The sequence below is a fragment of the Chiloscyllium punctatum genome, chromosome 2, assembly GCF_047496795.1.
Source record: "Chiloscyllium punctatum isolate Juve2018m chromosome 2, sChiPun1.3, whole genome shotgun sequence".
NCBI classification, from domain to species: domain Eukaryota; kingdom Metazoa; phylum Chordata; class Chondrichthyes; order Orectolobiformes; family Hemiscylliidae; genus Chiloscyllium; species Chiloscyllium punctatum.
In genome coordinates, this window is record NC_092740.1 from 144,018,915 (window position 1) to 144,043,000 (window position 24,086).

General features: G+C 40.5%; 1 protein-coding gene across 8 annotated transcripts in view; it reads left to right on the top strand.

The window, feature by feature from the left end:
- slc20a2 (solute carrier family 20 member 2) overlaps positions 1 to 24,086 on the top strand; it is a 156,004-nt gene that overhangs the window by 90,913 nt on the left and 41,005 nt on the right. For 6 of the 8 annotated variants that reach the window (XM_072589281.1, XM_072589296.1, XM_072589311.1 and 3 more), the window contains one exon: positions 23,299 to 23,847. In XM_072589281.1, coding sequence (XP_072445382.1) covers positions 23,559 to 23,847 — 289 coding nt within the window. In that variant the 5' untranslated portion in view covers positions 23,299 to 23,558. Of the gene's footprint in view, positions 1 to 12,607; positions 12,744 to 12,785; positions 13,197 to 23,298; positions 23,848 to 24,086 lie in introns of those variants that run through there. The other 2 variants (XM_072589289.1, XM_072589272.1) reach the window with 2 other exon arrangements.

Sequence of the window (24,086 nt, forward strand, 5' to 3'; positions counted from 1 at the left end):
TTGGGCCGAAGGGCTTGTTTCCACACTGTAAGTAAACTAATCTAATATTCAGTTTCTATCTGTTGAGCAGGAAGGTCTCTATTCATTTTGTCCCTCTAGCAGGTTCTAATTCCCCTCAGCTGTGAAATTGTTGAATCAAAAGGGAGTAATTGTTCAGATGGCTGCCACTGCCTTCTGCATAGATGTTTTAAATATTTCTGAAGTATCTCTGCACCAGTTAAAGACCCATACCCGGCTCTTGTAATTGTTAATCAGCCAAATGTGGGTGGGGAAGGGGTCGACCTGTACTCATTAGGTGTAGTTACATCAACTAGGCATCCACCCAGTCTTCATCTTGCTCATCAGAATTATGTGGAGAAGGACTTTGAACCTTTCACCTCTGTATCATAGGGTGTGTCCCTGAGCTAAGGATTCTCCCTTTTTTTTTATGGGGCATAATCTTAAATTCAGATAAGAGTGGGTGGGAGCAGTCTTGTGGAACGAAGGAAGAAAATATTCAGAGGGTTAATGTTTCATGAAGACAATTTTGAAATATTGTAATGAGGCATAGCTGTTGAGTGAAGCTGGTCTCCAGGCTCTATGTGATGGTGTAGAACACGTGCACGTTCATTAAACCAGCCACAGATCAGTGCAGTAATTTATGGGAAAAGATGTAGAATTGCATGGCAGATTCTTGATGTGGTAGACAAAGTAATAGCACAAAAAGGGAAATGGATTTGATTTAATGGCTACTGGATATATGGTTGGCCATCACTGGGAATTATATATTCCAGAAATATCTGATGTACTAAAGAGACAGAAAGTCGCAGACATTTGCGCTGGCCCATATGATAAATATGACATGACGGTGATGAGAATGTATCTTGGCACAGTAGAGCACGTAGCAGAACTTGTCTGGGTGAAGATGAGACACATGTAATGGGTTATAATACCCCTAACAGTGGCTATACTGCTGAATAGTAATCTATTATCATGTGGGACTTTAATCCCGTTTTGTACACAAAATTGGCGAGACTTCTTTGAAAGAAAAGTTCCATGGAATACATTTTGAGCCATCATTCCAAAAGTACAATGCTGTGGAACAATGAGAGATGTTACTTTACACTTTTTTAGTGGGGGGGGGGGGGGGGCGACAAGACCATATTAATTAGTTATCTTGTAAGGGATCCTCTGGGGCAGAACATTCATTATGGTAGAATTTGTCATTGTGTTTGAGTGTGAGACAAGTCTGAAAGTAGAGTATTGACCTTGAAGTCCATCAGATGAACCTTATAAGCTGAGTTAGAAAATTTGGCTAAAAGTTAGTGTTAAAAAGCAATAGCTAGCTAAAGTGGTAGAAAATAAATCAGGCTAGATTCACCAGAAGTCTCTCACTCTCTCACTCTCTCACACTCTCACTCTCTCACTCTCACTCTCACTCTCACTCTCACTCTCACTCTCACTCTCACTCTCACTCTCACTCTCACTCTCACTCTCACTCTCACTCTCTCTCTCTCTCTCTCTCTCTCTCTCTCTCTCTCTCTCTCTCTCCCTCCTGCACTGACCTCACCATGTGCTTACTTTGTTCTTTTTTAAGTGTTGTTGGTTTGCTTAGTTTTCCTCAAGTTCCAAAACCATGCAACAGCGTATGAAACAGTAATTGTTGCTCCAGGAATTCAAGGAAATCTCCTCCAACACCTAAAATACCTCCAAAGGAGCAGCTGTTACAGCCAGAATTTTTTCCTGTCCTCCATCTTGCAGGTTCATAGCTCCTTGAAAGTGGAGTCGCAGGTAGATAGGATAGTGAAGAAGGCATTTAGTATGCTTTCCTTTATCGGTCAGAGTATTGAGTCCAGGAGTTGGGAGGTCCTGTTGCAGCTGTACAGTACATTGGTTAAGTCACTGTTGGAATATTGCGTGCAATTCTGGTCTCCTTCCTATCAGAAGGATGTTGTGAAACTTGAAAGGGTTCAGAAAAGATTTACAAGGATGTTACCAGGGTTGGAGGGTTTGAGCTATAGGGAGAGGCTGAACAGGTTGGGGATGTTTTCCCTGAAGGGTAACCTTTATAGAGGTTTATAAAATCTTGAGGGGCATGGATAGGATAAATAGACAAGTCTCTTCCCTGGGATCGGGAAATCCAGAACTAGAGGGTGAGAGGGGAAAGAAAAAAAAGGGACTTAAGAGGCAGCTTTTTCACACAGGGTGGTATATATGGAAAGAGCAGCCAAAGGAAGTGATGGAGGCTGGTACAATTGCAAGATTTAAAAGGTGGGTATATGAACAATAAGGGTATGGAGGGATATGGGCTGGGTGGTGGCAGGTGAGACTAGATTAGGTTGGGATAACTGGTTGGCATGGACAGGTTGGACTGAAGAGTCTATTTCCGTGCTGTACATCTGACTCTTAAGTCTAAAAGACTTGTTGTAAAGGCTTTGACAAGTGTGAGTAACACTGAAATTAAACATGTGTTGCTAAGAGGATGAGACAAGATAAATTTATCATATCAAATGTGGAATTTGAAGGAATAAGAGATAGTAAGTAAATCTGTTTTGTCTGTCTCCATGGTAGAAGACTGCAAATTCTCCAGAAATAGTGGGGAATGAAGACTCTAATAAGAGTGAAGAAGTTTTTTTTTTACTTGGGCGGTGGGGGGGGGGGGGGGGGGAGGGTGGAGAGAGGAAAATGTGGAATACTGGAAAAATGAACGGGAATGAAAGCTTGTATCCCCGAGGCTCAAAAGAAAAAAATACCCTTGTTGTCGTCTTGCAAAATTTTCATAGATTTTTGGAATGCTTCTAGTGGATTCCAAAGTAACAAATGTAAAATTGCTTTGGAGGAAGTTGGGAGAGAGGATGTGAGGAAATACAGGCTGTTCATTAGTACACCAGGTTATTATGAAAGTGGTAATGGGAAGAAAAGAGTATAATTAGAGCATAGAACATTACAGCACAGGCTCTTCAGCCCTTGACGTTGTGCCAATCAGAAGTCCATCTATCCTACAGTATTTCATTTTCATCCAAATGTCTGTCCAATGACCAGTTTAAATGCCCTTGAATTTGGCGAGTCTATTACTGTTGCAGGTAGTGTTCCACGCCCATTGTTAAGAGTAAATCTGGTTTTACAAAGTGTATTTGCTTCATGAATCTTTTGAAGATGTAACCGGGGTTGTTAAGGGGGAACTGGTGGAGGTAGTATATTTGGACTTGGAAAATACATTTTGCTAATGTTTTTTAATAGAATTTGTGCAAGTTGAGGGCTTAGGGAATTGGAGATGACCTTTTTGGTCTTGTTTTAGCGATCGTGGTCAGTTGATTAGTCATTTTTCTTATTTTATAGTTTATTAAATTCCTTCTTAGAGCCATAGAATCCCTATAGTGTGGAAGTAGGAAGTTTTGTCCTTTTTTTTTGGAGTTCATGTCAACCCTCCAAGCATCCCACCCAGACCCACCCCCTCTACCTAATTCCTATAACCCACATTTCCTATTTAGTCTGTATCTGGAGGTGCCGGTATTGGACTGGGGAGGACAATGTTTAAAAAAAAAATGTCAACATCAGGTTCTAACCAACTGCTTTATTTGGTAGCACTAGCTTTCTGAGCGCTGCTCCTTTTCTCACTTAGTTAGTTGGGCAGGATTGTAGAACACCAGATTTATAGCAAAGGATCAGTGGCATACAATTGATGCGATATATTGAACAAAGCTATATTGCTGTTGTCTTTCATTTTTTAAGAATGGAGTTGCAGGTTTGGATTCATTTAATATGTACATCCCAGAACTACTTTAAGTCACGTTCCTGAGATCAGTTAAGGTTTTACATTTTTTTTTTAAAAAAAGTGACGTCTCAGTTCAGACAATGCATTAAGGATGTGAGGCAAGAGTGTACATATCCCTAGACACTGGTCAATTTAGCATTGCTGATCTGCCTAACCTGCACATGTTTGGATTGTGGGAGGAAACACATGCACTCAAGGAGAGAATGTGCAAGCTCGCATGAGGCTGGAATCCCTGGCACTGAAGCAACAGTGCTAACCACTAAGCTGCCATGACATATGGTTTAGATATGATGTTGGAGAAAGTATGTAACTGTGACCAGTTCATTGATACCACAGACAGACTGCATGTGTCCACATGGACTGTTTCAGTCTTGTTAAAGTGGTGGGAGCTGCATCATCATTTTCTAGCTGATTTGTTGGGGAAACTCTTCCTCCTCCCTCGCCCATCGTTCATCTGCCTGGTGAAGACTGATGTCTGGGGAGAACTCCTCTCTGCCCTGAGTCTGCTCCATTCTCTGTCTCTGTGTGGATCTTCCCTCCAGCATAGGATTGGCCTAGCCCATGCAGGCTTTCTGCAGCCCCTCTTGTCCTTTGTACATCTCTCTCTGAACCTATTATATTTCTAGGGACATAGAGCTTACACAGTGTAACTTTTGGCCATAAAGACAGCTAGTCACACCACCCACACCAATCAACCCCACCGCACTGTGGCCGAACACTTCAACTCCCCCTCCCACTCCACCGAGGGCGTGCAGGTCCTGGGCCGCCTCCATCACCACTCCCTTACCACCTGATGCCTGGAGGAAGAATGCCTCATCTTCTGCATTGTGATCCTCCAACCCTATGGCATCAAGGTGGATTTAACCAGTTTCCTCACTTCCCTTCCCCCTTATCCCAGTTCCAATCTTCCAGTTCAGCATGATCTTCCTCCATGACCTGTCGATCTTCCTTCCCACCTATCCACTCCAACCTCCCCTCTGACCTTTTTTTTTTGACCATTACCCCCACCACCATCCACCTATTGCAGTGTCAGCTCTCTGCCCCCCCAGCCCAGCCCCGCCCCTCCCATTTATCTCTCCACCTGAGGTTCCAGCCTCATTCCTGATGAAGGGCTTTTGCCCAAAATGTTGGTTTTCCTGCTCCTCTGATGCTGCCTGACTGGCTGTGCTTTTCCAGCACCCCACTCATACTCTAATCTACAGTCCTCACTTTTACCTAGTCATGATGTTGGATGATCTTTGTCCCCTTGCCCACCCTTATGAGGGTTAGTTCACCATTTTCTTTAAGAATGAATACTAATTTTTTGACAACTACACACTAATACTGGGGAGCTTTTGGCACCTGGTAAACTGTTGATGTTAATCTTTGACATCATGACTTCTTCTTTAATAATTCTCCCCTTTGTTTTCATATGCTAGAACATTTGAAAATTAAGTAGCTTTTAAATGAAATATCATGCTACATAGTAAATGTTGGGAAATTCAGTTTTTGCCAATATTCAATCTCATTACCATTGGAAGAAAAAAGTAGGAATAAATGGCAATTTGCATGTTGACCAGCTATTATTGGGTGATCTTGCATCAGTAAGAGTCCTTTTGGCTACTTATTTAGTGAATTGAATGAAGCGATGAAGTATAATTGATCTAAATTTGCTGGAAATCTAATATTGAGTGGGAAAGTTAAGTTGTGAGGAGGGTGAAACTGCAAAGGATTAATTGAGTGAAATAGATCATTAATGGGTAAGGACTTGGATGTATTACAATGTGAATTATTCACTTTGGTAGGAAGATTAGAATATTTTTAAACTATTAAAAGTTGCTCAGAAGCAATTGGCCTTGTACTTAACCGCAAAGCTGACATGCAACTACAGTGAGTTAGGAATGTAGAGAGTGTTTTCTTTTATACAGAAGGTAGAAAACAAGGGCAAGAAAGTGTCCCTTTGATTTTTTTTTGGTACTTTGCTGAGATCACATCCAGAGTACATGATGTTGGCGGCTCTACTTTCCTTGAAGTTCACTAAATTGATTCCTGGAACGAGTTGTCATGGAGAAGAGATTTGAGTGAAATGGGCCTTTCAATATCTGGAGTTTAGAAAAATTTTAAGTTGAAGGATGACCTTTTGGACGCATTGGAAAATAACTGCTAAGTGGTGGCTTCCCACACTGGAGAATCCAGAATTGGGGATCAGAATTTCAGGAAAAAGAAGCATCCATTTCGGTTATGGATGAGGAAACACTTCCTCACTGAGGGTTGTGATCTCTGGAATTCTCCATATATATTCTGCTTCAATATTCAGTCATTGAGTATTTCCAAGACTTAAGAGCCCAAAACCTACCAAACTTAAGGGGATCATGGGATAAGAAGAATGTATAGGACAGTGCAGTTGAAGGTGTAAATATCTATCAGGATCTCTATTAAATGATAGAGTAAGCTGGAAGGGCCAGACAACTGAGATTTACTACTTTTTCTTATGCTTTTGTCAACAGTAACTGTTCTCTTGTGCTGTCATGTGACTATCAAGACAGTAAGCCAAACAAGATGAACTAGTTTTTTCTCATGTGTTCCCACGGTGTAAATACTGTACTTGGCTGTGCTAGGCAGACAGACGTGTGGCTGCCGATTTTTGCTTGGATCCCTTGAGTTTTATAATGCATACCTTTTTTTCTACAAATGAAAACAATTGTGTGGAATATGTTCTTTGGGCCCTATTGTCTTCAAATCTTCCCAGGCTATAACAGTTTATTCTTATTCCCTTTTTTGGAAAAGTAGATGAAGGTTTCCTTCTACCCTGTTTTGATTTTTCTGTCCCAGTTTCTCCTACCAGAAGCAGTCAAGACCAGTGCAATTGTGATATCAATCCTTAGCTAGCAAGTTTTCCATCTATGAACCAGCCAACCAATATATCGCATGCATCTGGCTGGGGTGTACAGCTAATAGAGACTGGCCCAACTTGAGGAATAGTTTTTTTCAATTTGACCTTTTTATGTACTCTAACACAATTTGGCAGAATTAGCCCATAGAAATAAAACTGGCTAAGAAATGACATCCTGAGTTGTCAACATTAACTCTAGGCACCAAAACTCCTGATCACAATCTACTTTTTCTCCTATTCCAAGCTGCTAAATCTGTACTCCTGCATATTAAAAGGAGACCAAAACAAAGTTTTTTTTAAAACTGAGGTCTGAGTAGAATAGGTAGGGGAAAACTCTTCTGCTTGTAACCAGGTCAAACGTGAGGGCACATTTGCAAAGCAGTATATGTGAGGTGAAAACAACTTTTCATGCTGAGTAGTTGGGATTTGGAATAAATTGCATCTTTAATTGAGACATTAAACAGTCTATTCTAATTGTTTCTAAGTAATATGCAATGGTACAGGGAAAGGCAGGAGCATGCCACAGTCATAATGCTTATTTGAAGAGTTGATCAGACACAATGGATCAAATGGCTTCATTCTGTAACATTGTCTTTTTGTGAATATTGCTTCTCCCAAAGGTTTCAAACAAAGACCGAGCACCGTCATAAAGGTACTTTATTAAGAGTGAGATGGGCGTACCGGATTGAATCAGCTGGCCTGATTCGCATAGCTGTTGACTGAACCTGTTGTATGATTCCCTTGTCCACCTCCATTTACTTTCCATTATGGCATTGGTGGAAATGATCACTGCAAAGTTCTTGTACAATTTTTAATGTCCAGTCAGGAATGGTGTTGGCAAAAGCAGACCAATTGTAAATTCTCAACTCCTGTCATCTGTGCTGGGTATCTTGTCAACTGAGCATCAGGAAATGCTGCTGGCTGAAGTTGTAGAACTTGCCTCTCTGAGGCTGCTGCTCCACCTAAAGAAACTCCCCAGTATCCTGCCAATTTGGTTAAATCAGTGGTAATAAAAATTTACCAGATGCCTTGTAGAGTGCCATGGAGCTGTTGTACTAAGTTTTACTCATGTGAAATTGCACAGGGGTGTCTTATTCCTAGTTTAGGACAATTACTGCCTTTATCAGCCTTTCACAAATAATGTGGTGAGATCAACGTCAATCATCAGTCTATATTGCTCACATTTTGACTCAGTCAGCATAATTTAGCTTGAAATCTTAACTCTGCTTGATTAAAGCATAGGTGAAGATCATAGATGATTAGTAGCTGGTATTGACATCAAGGCAGCTTACTATGTAGTATGGCACCAACGATCATATTTAAAAGATGGAGAGTTCCACACTTAGTGCAAGGACTTGAAGCTCACTTGGAGAGCTTGATGAAGAGCGGATGCTCCCTCATGTGGGAAAGTCATAGTTTTAGGATAAGGGATAGCAGAGTTAAAACTGAATTACTTCTCTCCAAAAAGGGTTTGAATCTCTGGAATTCACTACCCCAGTGGATGCTGGGACATTGAGTTAATTTGAGGAGAGAATTTTTTAAAATCTAGTAATGGGTTGAAGGGTCATGGAGATCAGGTAGGAAAGTGAAATTCAGGCTGAGGTGCCATCAGCGATGGTGGAGCAAGTTCAAGAGGCTGAATTGCCTACTCTAGCTCCTAATTCTTATGTGCTTATGGCAAAAGTATTGCTTAAATACAAAGGACAACCAATAAATGATCTTGCTCTGCTTAGTCTATTACTCAATTTTGGGTCACTGCTTTTTATCTTCCTTTTATTTTCTTGTCAATTGTGAAACCCAGTTTCCCCTGAAAACTCTAAAGGATCCATGCTTGAATTTTTTTAAAGACCCTTTTCTCCTGTTTTTTCTGTTCATTCCACTCAATAAACAGAATAAACTAGTTCCTTTTTGCAGTGGCCATGTATTTAACATGGGCAGAAAATTCTGTGTAGCTGCAAAGCAATAGATCTGCATTAAGGAAAGGTGGCCCATGTGGGATTGACAGGTCATTCTTAATGAGTACATATCGCTGGCTAATATCCTGCAATTTGCAAAAATTAGATTTTGACCTACCAGTCTTGTTCTTGATGGATCAACATGCACCAAAGAATATAAGAGATTGCTTATAAATGATCTGGCAGAAGCAATTATTTGCCTGTTTATCAAATGTTGTTTGGGGAAATGAAAGTTTTTTAGTTTGAGAGCAACAAGGTGGTGTGTCTTATAGTAACAGTGCAGCTAAAATGAGATATTTATGCCAGTCCTTGATGCAACTTTTGGACGTTATGCTTTAGGCTTAACTAGCTAATACAAAGGTTGATAGAGCCAGATGTGTTGTCACCACAAAATTTGTTGCCTTAATAGAGTGATCAATATGCTGTTTTCTTAGACGGCCCAGGTTAATTAGTGATCTTCACTGCTATTGATGTCTTAGTCTGCACAGCCTCCTTGGTAATTCTCAGTCCATTTCTGTTTGTGGCTTATTTGACCCTGCTGTTGGTGCAGATTCTTCACTCCTGCCTCCCTGTGCTTGACACTGCAGGGTTCCTTCAGAGAATTCCAGGCAGTGGTGGTATTTCTTCAGTACACCATTTTTAGAGCAGCATGACTTGCATTGTATGCATGCTGTTCACATGTGCATGGTCCTGCACAGTCATGAGTGATTGTTGTCCGCTTGATGATCCATAGCCATTCATGTCTTTGCCATGTAGATGATAGTGGAATAGTGGAAATGTGATACCTGTCAGGATACAAAACTTGGTGTCATGGAATCTCTTAATTGGTCACGCTACTTCACAATTGACATGTGGCACCTCTAAAGTGACATCAATGCAATCTGTGCCACCCTGCACTCTGGGGAAACCTACAAGCTACACAAATCAGATGTTGTGAGAGGGGTGTCTTTTGATAGGAGATGTTAGTGATTTTCCTTCCATAAAATGAATAAACTGGAGATATTTACAACATCTCTCAATCTCCTTGTCTAAATGGAAGAACTCTTAAGCTTATGGCCATGAGCACCTCATGCCATGGGCAGTAGTGTCCTTCTCCTCCCTTCTCTGAAGTTTGCAGTTGTGATTGTAGATTTCAGTGAGGGTGTCGAGTTTTATATTAAAACAAAATTTGCCTTACTGTGACTCAAATTTGGAGAATTGCATCAACTGAGCACCTTTTGGGTAGGTGTAACATTCCAAGAGCCCTTTTTCCCTTCCCACAAATTGTCCGGCCCTGTATACTCTTGTTTGTTCTTACAGTCCAAATAGAATGCCCAGTACTGCATCCATGCTTGGGAGCAGCTGTTTTTTGCAAAACCCTTGAAGTTGGAACCAGCGTTGCTATATAGACTAATAGTGAAAATCAGCAGTTGGCCTAAATAAGTTAATCCTTTTTAAATATAACTGACCTGATGTTCTTCCTGCTGTGTATTGACTTTTTTTTAGTCAACCTCGTTCCGAGATGCCTCTGGAGCAGGTAGAACTTGAACCCTTCTGGTGAAGAGATAGTGTTTAAATATCAACACATCCAAATTTTGCATAGTTCACTTTTAGATCATCTTTTGCATTCACTCCCTTCAGCAGTGTGTACTATCTCCAAGATTCACTGCATAAATTCACCAAAGATCTTTCAGTAGCACCTTCCAAATCCATGACCCCTTCCATCTAGAAGTACAAGGGCAGCAACTATATGGGAACACCACCTTCAGGTTTCCCTCTAAGCCACTCACCATTCTGACTTGGCGATATATTGCCGTTCCTTTTGACTATCACTGGGTCAAAATCTTGGAATTCCCTCTCTAATGGCATTGTGAGTCAACACACAGCAGGATTTGATTTGAGACTTTTTTGTTATAATCCAAGAAATGTGATCCCCCATTTGTTCATAACAGTCCCACAGTGTGCTAAAATACCAGATTGGTAAAAACAATGACTGACTGCAGATGCTGGAAACCAGATTCTGGATTAGTGGTGCTGGAAGAGCACAGCAGTTCAGGCAGCATCCAAGAAGCTACTTGGATGCTGCATGAACTGCTGTGCTCTTCCAGCACCACTAATCTAAAATACCAGATTATCTGTTCTAGTCAACACAGCAGGGAGAACTCCTCAGTTCTAAGTAGTATTGAGATCTTTTTCATTCATTCGGGAGCAGACAAGACATCTTCAAATGATTCTGCACTTCTTCAATAATAGGAGCACCAATCTGGACTGTGTACTCAAGTGCACTCAGTTGAACCCCTGATGTTCTAAAACACACTACTTTTGCCTCTCATTATTTCTATATTCTAACATAGTCTGTTATTCAGAATAGGAAACTGAAGTGTGAGGCTAAACTCATTTTTCTTTTAATTCATTCGCGGAATGTGAGCATTGCTAGCTGGTCAGAACTCATTTCCTGCTCCTAGTTGCCCTTGAAGGTGGTGGTGAGCTGCAACTGTGGATTTGATGGGTGCTGCTCTTTCCCTAGATATTCTTTTTATTTTTTTTTCTTATTCCCCTTTTTTTTTGCTGTCCTAAGTTCAAGTTTCCCCTTGCACAGTCTGTACTCCTAGGACTACTTCTGCTGATCACCATGTAGTGCCCCCACTTTAGTGAGGAATGATGCAGAGGTACCGGTGTTGAACTAGGATGGACAAAGTTTTTAAAAATCACACACCACTAGGTTACAATCCAACAAGTTTACTCAAAAGTACAAACTTTGAGTGCTGCTCCTTCATCATGTAACCAGTGGGACAGGATGATAGGACACAGGTGAGGAAGACACTGGAGACTAGCTAATGCAAATACTTAATCTCTCATTAATAAATTTCTGTGTACCCTTTTATCATGGCATGAGCTTTATTGCTGAAACATTCCTTCCTCGTTTGCTTTCCAGATTGATATGCAACATTTTTCTTTGCTTTTTCCTTCTGTTGCTGGTCTGTTTCCATATGATGAGATTTATCTTAAATCACAATAGGAGGTGTTTGAAGTTTCTCTAACTCCAAAATAGGTAGCCCAAGCCCTCTTGCAGATCATTTAGCCTATCGTGCTGGTGCCTGCACAAGGATTACCTTGTTCCAGTTACTGTCACTCACCCCTTTCTTACCCGAAAGGCTTTTTTTTTTCTCTTCTGTTTTCAACTATCTGGTCTGCTTTTGATAATTACTGCTGAGCATGATTTCTACCATGCTCCAGGCAGTGCATTCCAGATTATTGTATCTGGGTTTTTAAAAACATTCTCCGACTCATCCTTCTGGTTATTTTGTCCTGCCACTTCGCAAAAGGTATTAATGATCAGCCATGATAATTTTGAGCAGACTGTGGGCTGAATGATCTACAGTGGTCCAAATCTACCTGTATTGTTTTTTCTTTAAAAGTGTGTTTCGCGTCAAAAGTAGTCAAAAAATGAGCAATTTATCTTGTCTACTGGTTTATATAGTGGTTGGAACCATATAATTTGCTGAAATGTGAGTAAGAGAAGGTATTGAAAAGCCACTACGAACTGTCTGCTCACCTTGTTTGAAATCTTTATTGCTGATGATTCAAGGACTCCAGTCTTGTGTAGTTGCACTAGGCTACAGGGCAAATTCCAGCATTTCGGGTGAAAGCCTAATGTGAAGGTGTGAAATGAGAAGGCACAGCACTTCAAGGTAAATCATTGTGTAAGGTTTTCAAGTAGTGAATGTGTAACAGCTGTTGTAGGTCATTGCACAACCATTCAAGCAGATATCTTTTACTTTTTTGTAAAACATTCTGGTACATTCGGCAGTTTTAATGTTTTAGAAGCTGGAACATTACATTCTTTCCCTTCCCTCATGAGGGGTTTCTGGGGTATAACCGGAATAAACCAACCTCCATTATAATTTCTGTCTCTCCTAGTAAACACCAGAGCCTGTGGTTTCTCTGTGCCCCCTCTCTCTCGCTGTTCTCCCGTCTGACCTCTCACGTCGTATCATCTTTCTCCCCCGCCCCTTTGCGCTCCATTCAGAACATTTCTGTATTGTGTGGATGTAAAAGCTGGGAATCCGTATCTGAAGTGGATCACAGGAAGCTCTCAGTAACTGCCAGGACTCTGTCATGTGTTTCTTCAACGTTCTTTTGTTTTCGTGGATTGCTCTCAGGAATCCAATTTTTAATTTGGGTAATTGTCGGTTTATTACCGGGGCGGGAGAAAGGCTGGTTTTGCATACGTTCGAATTAAAAGTTGCAAAATCGAGCGCTGGGAATGCATCAAAAAGTGATTCATATGCTCCTCTGTACACTCCGTAAGGCTGGAGCAGTGCCCAGGCTCGGCGAGTGGCATCTGCATGTGCAACACATGCCTATTGGGGAAATGCCAAAGACCTCCCACGGATCCCTCTCTGCTCCGGTTTTTGCTGTCATGTGTGGTGGCACCAGGTGACCCTCCCAGCCTTCGCATTATAAAAGTGCAGCTCTACGCTCTTAGACTCTACCAGCAGCTGTGCTGTCAGGTTCAAAAAAAATCTATTTGGGAAAGGGCTCAGGGACTGAGCGCAGTATAAATCTGGACGAGTGTATCTTGTCCTCAAAGTAAACTGGCTGCAGACTGCGTGAGTCTTTAGAGGGAGAGGAGGTAGGCAACGTTACTTTGGTTTCTTTCTGAGAAGTGTTTTGCTCTTACCAGTGTAAAACTTTTTTTTTCTAAATATGTAAACTCAGTCTGTTGTAACTAGGCTTTGCGATCTCTTGCTTTCTTCTGAGCTCCCGCTATTTTTCATTAGATTGCAGTTTGGTTTGTATATTAAAATTGTTTTGAATTTATATTTTGTTGCCCATGTGAAATGACGCTTATGTGGTGAGTTGCAAAATGCTTAACACCGTACCGCGTTTGCTGTTTTGGAGAGGGGAGGGGGTGTTTCGAATAATCAACACAGGATTGCTTCAAGAAAAGGAAAAAAACACCAGTATCTGATATTGCTCAGCTTAGTCCCAGGTCTGGGACTGTCCTGACTGGTCTCTTTACGGATTGGAGGGGTATCCTGAGGGTAAGTGGTGAAGCAGTGTTTGTGTAAAGTGGACCCAGTGACCAATCTCTGTTCTGTGTGCACGTTCATGTACTTTGGATCCAACACTGCAGGTGTGAACTAGAACGGGTTTACAACTTGCCATGTGTTTTTGAAGAGTTTCATGCAAACCAACCTATTACATATCAAACACTTGAATGTGAAGACTTTTTTTTTAAAAAGTGTGCAAGTTTATTTCCACAAATCTTTCAACATTTTCCAGCTTGTTTATCATGACCCTTTTTAAGCATCCAAATATGATACAGGTACACTTAAATGTACAGTTTGGGTATTCTTTGCTTCAGAGCCCTCCTATAATTTCAATTCATCTGCACTTTTCTTGCAATTTACTGTGGCTTTCAGGGATAGAAATCGTTTTTTAATGTTTGAAGCAAATCCTAGTGTGCACAAGCTGTCCTCAAATGATACTAGTCTAGTATTCGTGTAATTTCTGTACTGGTCTAAGTTTCAGCCAGATCTTCTGGGCAACTGTCTCCTAGCACTCTTGTGTCAATCCACACCAGGCCTCTGTTAAATAAATTAACAAAGTACGATGGTAATAGAATGTGAAGGGCTTAGGTGCTGTGGAATTAACACTTTCTGTTTATTGGTATCAAAGTCCGCACTATTTCTTTCTCCCCCCTCCCCCAAAATGACTCAAAGATTTTTGTCATAGTCATACAGCACAGAAACACAGACCCTTTGGTCAAACCAGTCCATACCGAAGATAATTCCAAACTAAACTCCGTCTCACCTGCCTGCTCCTGGCCCACATCCCTGCAGACCTTTTCTTATTCATGGATTTATCCAAATGTCTTTTTTTTTAAAACATTGGTGGATGTGGGTACAGTTACAGTGTGGCAATCTTTTTGTGTTTTAGTACATTTTTTTTTTCAGAGGGAAAATCAGTTGTCGTGAGCACAACAACTATCCCAGTAAGGGGAGTAAGAAAGCAGGTTTTCGCCCTGAAGGAATGTAGTGAACTACCTGCAATCTGAATTCATGGTTACTTTTTTTTTAACTATGCCAGCTTTTTATCTCCAGTTATAATTGAAACTAAGCATATATTTTGCAATTTGCCATGACCCATAAATTAGCCATGACATTCCCTTATGTGAATGTGAAGTGCTTGGAGACTAAATACAATTTTTATTATGGACTGAGAAAATGTCAATACAGAAGAGTATGTTGTATGTAGAACTGCTGTTGAGGAACTGTTCTTTAAGTTTAAGCTTAAAAATTCAAGAAGAAAACTGGAAACAAAAAGGTGAATGCTATATTACTTTCATCAGTTTAGGTCACAATTCTTGACTTGACTGGAGGGCACATTTGGGAATTTGCAGATGATGCAAAAATTGGACATGTACTAGATAGTATGGAGGATACTGTAACTCAAATTATGTTGGAGTGGGTAGGAAAGTGGCAGGTGGAGTTCAACTCTTGTTAACTTTGAGGTAATTATTTAGGGAGGCCAAATAGTAAAAAGGAATACACAGTAAACAGGAGTATTCTGCAAAAGATTGAAGTGGGACCTTGGCGTACAAGTTCAAACATTTTTAAAGGTAGATGTACACATAGAGAAAATGGTAACGAAGGCATATGGAATGCTTTCTTTCATTAGCAGAGGTATAGAATGCAAAATTGAAACTGAGGCCAGGACTGGAGTATTGTGCACAGTTTTGGTCACCACTTTGCAGGAAGGATGTTACTCTCTCTGGAGAGAGTGCAATGAATATTTACTAGAATGTTGCCAGGGTTGGAGAATTTGGAGTTGTTGTCCTTGGAACAGAAGGCTAAGGGGTGACGTTACTGCTCACAATTTTGTATGACTCCAATTGAGTAGGCAGGAGGAACCTGTTTCTCTTGGCAGAGACTTAAAGACCAGGAGTCATAGATTCAAGCTAAGGGTAGAAAGATTAAAGGGGATGTGAGGAAAACCTACTTTTTTTTTTTTGCACGGACATTTGTGTATGTTTGGAATTTGCTATCTGCATTATTATAGTCATAGATGTACAGCATGGAAACAGACCCTTCAGTTCAACTTGTCCATGCTGATCAGATATCCCAATCCGATCTAGTCCCACCTGCCATCACCCACCCCATGTCCCTCCAAATTCTTTCTATTCATATACCCATCCAAATGCCTTTTAAATGTTGCAAATATACTAGCCTCCATCACTTCCTCTGGCAGCTCATTCCATACACTCACCACCCTCTGTGTGGAAAAAGTTGCCCCTTAGGTCTCTTTTTTTAAAAATAAATATATCTTTCCCCTCTTTCCCCCTAAACCTATGCTCTCTAGTTCCGGACTCTCCATCCCAGGGAAAAGACTTTGCCTTTTTTATCTTATCCATGCTCCTCAGAATTTATAAACCTCTATAAAGTCACTCCTCAGCCTCCCTCTTGAGGGAAAATAGCCCTAGCCTATTAAACCTCTCCCCATAGCTGAAATGCTCCAACCCTGGCAACATCCTTGAAAGGGTTCAGAAAAGACTTACAAGTTTCACAACATCTTTCTGATAGGAAGGAGACCAGAACTGCACGCAAGTTCCAACAGTGGCCTGTACAGCCATAACATGATCTCCCAACACCTGTACTCAATTAAGTACTCTTGAGCAATAAAGGAAAGCATACCAAACACCACCTTCACTATCCTATCTACCTGTGGCTCCACTTTCGGGGAGCTATGAACCTGCACTCCAAGGTCTCTTTTTGTTAAGCAACACTCCCCAGGATCTTACCATTAAGTGTATAAGTCCTGCTCAGATTTGCTTTTCCAAAATGCAGCCCCTCACAATTATCTAAATTAAACTCCATCTGCCACTACTTAGCCCATTGCCCTAATGGACTTCAATAAGGCACATCTACTGCTCTGTCCTCCCCTATCCTCTTTGTTACTACTTCAAAAAACTCAAGCAAGTTTGTGAGACATGATTTCCCACACACGAAGCCATGTTGACTATCCCTAATCAGTCCTTGCCTTTCCAAATACATATTGTCCGTCAGGATTCCCTCCAACAACTTGTCCACCACTGACGTCAGGGTCACTGGTCTGTAGTTCCCCTGGCTTGTTCTTACCACCTTTCTTAAATAATGGCACCATATTAGCCAACCTCCAGTCTTCCGACACCTCACCTGTGACTATTGATACAGATATCACAGTAAGAGGCCCAGCAATCACTTCCTAGCTTCCCATAGTTTTAGGGTACACCTGATCAGGCCCTGAAGTTGGTGGAAGCGGAGCCCCTGAACTCTTCAAAACGTATCTGGATCTGCATCTTTAAGCACTGTAAGCTGCAGGGCTATGGACCATGTGCAGGAAGATGGGATCAGAAAAGGCATCTGAATGTATTGGGGTTGGCATAGACAAAATGGGCTGAATGGTCGTCCTCTATGCTGTATCATTTCTATGGTTCTAACAGTTAAATATACATTGAGAAATGGAGTGCTATATTATAATGTGGAAAAATTTGAAGTTGAAGCATTTTTTAAGAAGTCTAACTTTTTTCAATGCAATTTCCAGGTCTCTGCATCAGCATTGTATGTGAAGGGTTTTGTTAATGTCAACAAATGCATGTAAACAATTGTGTTCATGTTTGTTTTTAACTATGGTTCAATAGTAAAGGTCATATCTCTGATCCAGAAGGTTGCGCTTTTTCATTTGGGGTTGTTGATCTTGCTGGCAAGGACAGCATTTGCTGGCCATCCCTAATTGTTCTCAAAGAGGTGGTGATGAATTGCTGCTTTGAACCATTGAAATCCATGTGATGTAGGTACATCTGATGCTAAGGAAGGAGTTCCAGGAATTTTATCCAGCGATAATGAAGGTGACCTCTGACTTAGAACTGTGGAGTTTTAATATGACTGCTCTTGTTGTTCTTTGGAGTTTGGGAGTTGCTACAGAAGGAGCTTTGGTGAATTGCTGCAGTGCATCTTTCAGTTAGTGCATAATGATTCTGCTTTATTGGAAAGAAAGTAATGGAGCTTCTTGTCATCAGTTATCATCCTGACTCTGACTGATGAACTGTTTGATAATCTCATAATTAGTTAAATGTTTTTGTGGCTGTCCATTGTGGAAATTGACTGCCTCATCATCTGAACTGGCTAGTTTGCATCAGTTTGAAGTACACCATTATATACAGAACTGTTTTGGGACGACTGAAGTCATGAAAGTGCTAAATAAATGTAGTTTTATACTTGTTGTTGCCAACTGGATTATCATCACATATCAACGTTTTCTGTTTTAATGACATGAAAATATTCTTGAGAGCTATGACTGTACAATATAATCCAGATGTCACCTCTGTTATGGACCCTGCTCTCTCATTCTTGAATGGAGGTAGACTGACACTCAGTAACAGCATCTTGTACTATCTACAAGATGCACTGCAGAAATTCAAGGATACGGAGGTCACACCTTCCAAACCCGCGACCACTGTCATCTAGAAGAACAAGGGCAACAGATACATGACTCCACCACAATCTGCAAATTTCTGTCCAAGCCACTTACCATCCTGACTTGACTTGAAAATAAATTTTAAAAAATCACAACACTGCAATCCAACACCAGTACCTCCATCTTGAAAATATATTGCTATTCCTTCACTGCTGGGTCAAAATCCTGGAATTCTCTTTTCAGGGTGTTGTGGGTGTACCTACAGCACACTGACTCTTCTGGTCAAAACGGCAGCTTGTCATCATCTCAAGAGCAACTAGGGCAAACAATGAATTCTGGCTGATCAGCAATACCCACATTCCATAAGTGAAATTTTTTAAAAATTGTCCATGTAAACGGATAATTACATAAAATCAATCATTAAGTCTACTGTTCTCTCCTTCCTTGCTGGGAGGTGTTACCAAACTATATAGTTTCAGCATCTCTTTGCACAGTAAGTTTTTGACCTTTCTTTGACAAATGCTCCTATTTCTAGTACTAATTTTACTGTGCCCTTGTTTGTGTTTTTTTTTCTTTTGCATGTTAGCAGAAAATTTGATGTACTTTCCTCATTTTAAGTGGTTAGTTTACGGAGTACTTGAGCTATGTATAATTTATGGATTTTGGTTCTTCCACTTTTTAAAGTCTCAAACTAATTTTTCCTGAAATTATCAATATCAACAACAGGATGGCACAATGGCTCAGTGTTTAGCACTGTTGCCTCTCAGCATCAGAGTTTAATTCCAGCCTCTGGCGACTGTGTGAAGTTTGCACGTTCTGTCTGTCTGCATGGGTTTCCCCTCATAGTCCAAAAATGTGCAGGTTAGGTGAATTGGCTGTGCTAAATTGCCCATCGGGTTCAGGGATACATAGGTTAGGTTAGGTGCATCAGTCAGGGGAAATGTAGGGGAATGGGTCCAGGTAGGTTATTGTTCAGAGGGTCGGTGTGGACTTAGTCATAGAGATGTATAGCATGGAAACAGACCCTTTCGGTCCAACGTGTCCACGCCAACCAGATATCCCAACCCAATCTCGTCCCATCTGCCGGCACCTGGCCTATATCCCTCCAAACCCTTCCTATTCATATACCCAACCAGATGCCTCTTAAATGTTGCAATTGTCCCAGCCTCCACCACTTCCTCTGGCAGCTCATTCCATACCTGTCTCTCTCTCTCTCTCTCTCTCTCTCTCTCTCTCTCTCTCTCTCTCTCTCTCTCTCTCTCTCTCTCTCTCTCTCTCTCTCTCTCTCTCTCTCTCTCTCTCTCTCTCTCTCTCTCTCTCTCTCTCTCTCTCTCTCCATGAAAACGTTGTCCCTTTAGGTCTCTTTTTTTTTGTTTTAATATCTTTCCCTCTCACCCTAACCCCTATGCCCTCTAGTTCTGGACTCCCCGATCCCAGGGAAAAGACTTTGTCTATTTATCCTATCCATGCCCCTCATAATTTTATAAACCTCTATAAGGTCACCCCTCAGCCTCTGACGTGACTTGTTGGGTCAAATGGTCTGTTTACACACTAGGAATTTTTTCAAAAAAATTGCAGCAGGTCTGGCAGCATCTCTGGAGAGATATCAGTGGGTCCAGAGATCCTCCTTCAGAACTAATGGTAGCTAGGAAGAAGTTGATTTTATGCAGAAGATTTGAGTGGGGAGAAGGGGTAAGTTAGAGGTGGAGATAAAGCCCAAAGAGAGAAAGAAGAACAGTTGGACAGACCAAGAAGTGGATGATCTGCCTAGGAGAATAAAAAGTAATGGGGACATTTGTGGTTAACAATGGATTGTGTGTAATAGCAGACCATGTGATAACAAGGCTTAGTGTGGGGGGGGTTGGGGTAAGGACATGGGAGAAGTTATCTTTTGTTTCAGCAAGTGGTTTGTTTATGATGTATTTAAGACATGGTTGCATAATTTTGATTCCCTAATGTGTAACTAATTGAGAGAGTTAACTGTTGAGTTCTGTATTGGGATAGTTTGCAGTCCCCAGTAGATTAGATGGACTCATTTGCTGGGCTCTTTTTGTAGTTTCTTACTGCTGATCGCAATTTAACCTTTTTGCTACTTAGTTTTTGGCAACTTTTGTTGATGCTGTTTTCATACAATGGGCACCTAACACCACACCCTGTAGTTTTGCTCTAAACTTCAACTTTAAATTTCTACTCCGAGACTGTGTCTGTGTGTGTGTGTCTGTGTGTGTGTGTCTGTGTGTGTGTGTCTGTGTGTGTGTGTGTGTAGTTTGGAGATGTCCTAATAAAGGAAATGATGAAATTATCACAGCTCCACAGTTGTGTGCTGCATTATCCACAGTAGGTTTTGTGGCCATCAATAAGCAATAACCATTTGTAGTTATGGATTCTATTTAATGTAAGTGAAAAAGTATCTTTTATTAAAAATGAAATTGGACACAATCACATGCAGACATTAAGATGTTCTCCATCAAACTGCACTGAAGAGTATCTAGAAGTAGAAAACTAAAGTTAGAGAAGTTCAGGGGAAAACTCTGGGGTGTTATTGTCAGGGCACTTGAAAGCATGGCTGAACACTTGCATTCTTAGGCCAGAATTAGAGGAATGCAAATGTCAAAATATTGCAGGGCTGAGATTTGAGGAATGAGCTTATGAAGTGATTTGAAAACCAGAGTGAAAAAATTATAAAAATGGAGAGGCATTGCCAAACTGGCATCCAGGCAAGATGGTGAGCACAAGAATATTGGATGAAATGGCACTTAAATGCCAGTACCTTTTAATTCACATTTTGAATTTGTTTTTATGTTCAGACTCGTGTTTTTTTTAAAATCTGTTTAAATATGCATGTCTTGGTTATGTTTCTGAAGTGCTAACAGGATTGGAATTTTGCCCACTGTTCTCTCTCCCTTCCTCTGTTTTTTTTTTGTTTTGCTGTGCTTAACCATAATGATTCTGTTCAGTATTGTTGACAATGAAGAAGAAAAACCCCACAAGTTCTTCCTTCTCACTTTCATTCCCTTGCTAGCTACTTGTGAGAACAATCTGTTCACTCTGGCTCTGCCCTCCCAGCAGGTAGCTGTGACTTGGTGTTAGCCTGATGGAGTATGCTGTCTGTTTCCATAGTGCTGTAAATCCTTCCTTCCTGTTCACATTCTGGAACAATGCCTTGTAAGAGCTGGTGCATATTGAGAAGTACCAACGTCTTTGCAATTCTTTTTTGAAATGCTGCTTATTCCATCTTGTGTAGGAAAGACGTGCAAATGTGGGAGTGACTTTATTATTTTTAGACTTAATACAACTAAAGATGTGTCTAAAGTTAGATGGAATAACAGTGGTTTTGTATTGTACAAGACAGATGAGGATTTTTGTGGATATTTAAATTTTCTTAAATCCAAAAAAGACAGATTATATCCAAAGTCTGGCAAAATTCCAGAAATGTCTGAAGTTCATTCTGTCTTGGGCATAAGCCAATGTAGAAATAATGGTTGTTTGTGGTCCTGAATTTTTATCCTTTTGCTGAAGGCTGCCATGTGAAAAGCAACCAGGTTAATTGACTAAACACCCATATTCTAATCCAGTTCAAAGTGCAGGTTAGTTTTGGTGGTCTTCAGTAGAGTACAAAAAAGCTTTTATTAGTTTTTGAGCATATCTTAAAGTGGTATAATTGTTTATCAGGAATAAATAGATAAATCCTTTTTAAAGCTACCATAAAAGTAATAAGTGACCCGATGAAACAATATAAGTAATAGCAAGTGAGAATCAAATGATAAAATGTTTTCAATTATTAGATAATGTAAGATAAACATGTTTTTGTGCTTTTATATAAAATAAAGTCCAAATAGTTTTCTGGAACACTATTTGTTTTCAGTTTGTGCAAATGTAGATTCAATTCGGGCGCCATTCATTATCTGGATGTCGACAGAAATGCTGAATCTGCTCCATGCCTCCTTTCTCGCAATCTTCTAATTAGCCAGAAGTGTCAGTTTATCATTGTTATAGCCCTTGTGATCTTGATTTTTGTTTTAAATTTTGTTTGTGCTTTTGAGACTGTTGTGAAATTTGTTATATACCTACAACAATTGGAGCTTCCACTTAGAGGGGGGAAACTACTTCCCATTGGCTGTGAAATGCTTTTGGACATTATGAAAGGCACTAATGGAATAATTATTCTTTTCTTTTTAATCTATATTCTCTTCTCCTTCTGTGTAGTCATACAGTGTGGAAACAGACCTTTTGGTCCAACTAGTCCATGCTGACCACGTTCCCAAACTAAACTAGCCCCCACCTGCCTGCATTTGACCCAAATTCCTCCAGGCCTTTCCTATTCATGTACTAATCCAACTGTCTCTAAATGTTGCAACTGTACCTGTATTCACCACTTCTGGAACTTCATTCCACACACTAACCACCCTTTACGTGGGGGGGGGAAAAAAGCCCCTTTTAAATCTTTCTCCTCACCTCTATAAAATATATGCCCCAAAGTTTTGAACTCCCCCAACCTTCGGGAAAAGACCTTTTTGTTGTTGACCTTCTCCATACCTCTCATGACTTTATAAACCTCTCCAAGGTCACCTTTCAGCCTCCTGTGCTGTAGTGAAAAAAGCCTCTCCTTGTGTGTCAAATTGTCCAGTCACAGCAACATTCTTGTAAATCTTTTCTGAACCCTCTCCAATTTGATTATAACCTTCCTATGATAGCAGGGTGATCAAAACTGTAGACAATAGTCCCAAAGAGGCCTCACCAACATCCTTTTCAATCTGTGTTATGTCTCAACTCCTCTATTCAAAGGTCTGAGCAAAGAATGCAAATGTGCTAAATGCTGCCTTAACTACCCTGTTTACATGATGCAAACATCAATGAATGATGTACTTAAGCCCTTGTGTCATTCTGTTCTACCATAGTTGTAGAAGTCCTGTCCCTGTTTGTTTTACCAAAATGCTCTTTCTGCCCATATTGCAAGTATCTGTTCTTTTGTAAAACTATGATGTCCGTTTACTTATTTGAGGAAATCCTGCAGAAGTTAATGTTTCAGAATGCAGTCTTGATGGACTGCATTGCCTACTGTTAGACTGACACACAAGATGCATCATGTTGCATTTAGGTGTGAGAATCTTGCAGGCAAGAGTATTTGCCTAATTAGTAACTCCATGTGACAGTCCATATTGAGTGCAAGTGTTCATCATGTTGCTTATGCTTTAAAGGACATTATTTGTTAATCTTTCTAACCTAACTAAAGCAAAAGTTGCTGATTTATTTCTTTTTGTTTAATGTTTTTGTAGGAGGTGACCATCTCTGCCTGCCAAGCTGGACTCTTAACTATGGAATGCATTCACCTGATTATCCCAAGCCTAAAAAACTTTATTAACACTACACAGAGAAGCATTAGTTAGCAGTGAGACATCTCTGAATACTACTAAGCACTTTCCCAAAAGAAGAAAACAGTTTACAGAAGCTTAGCCTGTGTGTTTTGAGTGAGAGAGTGTGTGTCTGTGTTTCTTCAATTCCTCTTCTGTGCACATACTTGAAAAAAAACACAAAAATGATGCTGGAGAATTACTTGTGGATGGTGGTAGTGGGCTTTATAATAGCCTTTATCCTTGCTTTCTCTGTGGGTGCGAATGATGTGGCCAATTCATTTGGTACTGCTGTGGGCTCTGGTGTCGTGACACTACGCCAGGCCTGCATCCTGGCTTCCATTTTTGAAACAACCGGATCTGTACTACTGGGAGCGAAGGTTGGAGAAACCATCCGGAAAGGGATCATAGATGTTAATCTGTACAATGGGAGTGAGAACGTGCTCATGGCTGGTGAAGTCAGTGCAATGCTTGGTAAGTAACCGGTTTTTATTTGAGATTATTGATGCTAGTTGGATTTTTGTTTGCATTTTAAAATGAAAAAGTAGTTTAAACTGTATAAGTAGAGAGTAAGAATTGACATGGAACTTCATCTAGTGGCATCTGAACTGATTGCAATGAGCCTAATATGACTGCAGTCTGCCCAAATGAAACTGCGTAATTGCACTTGTTCTTGCCCCTTTAAATTAATGGTGTAAGAATTTGTACACTCT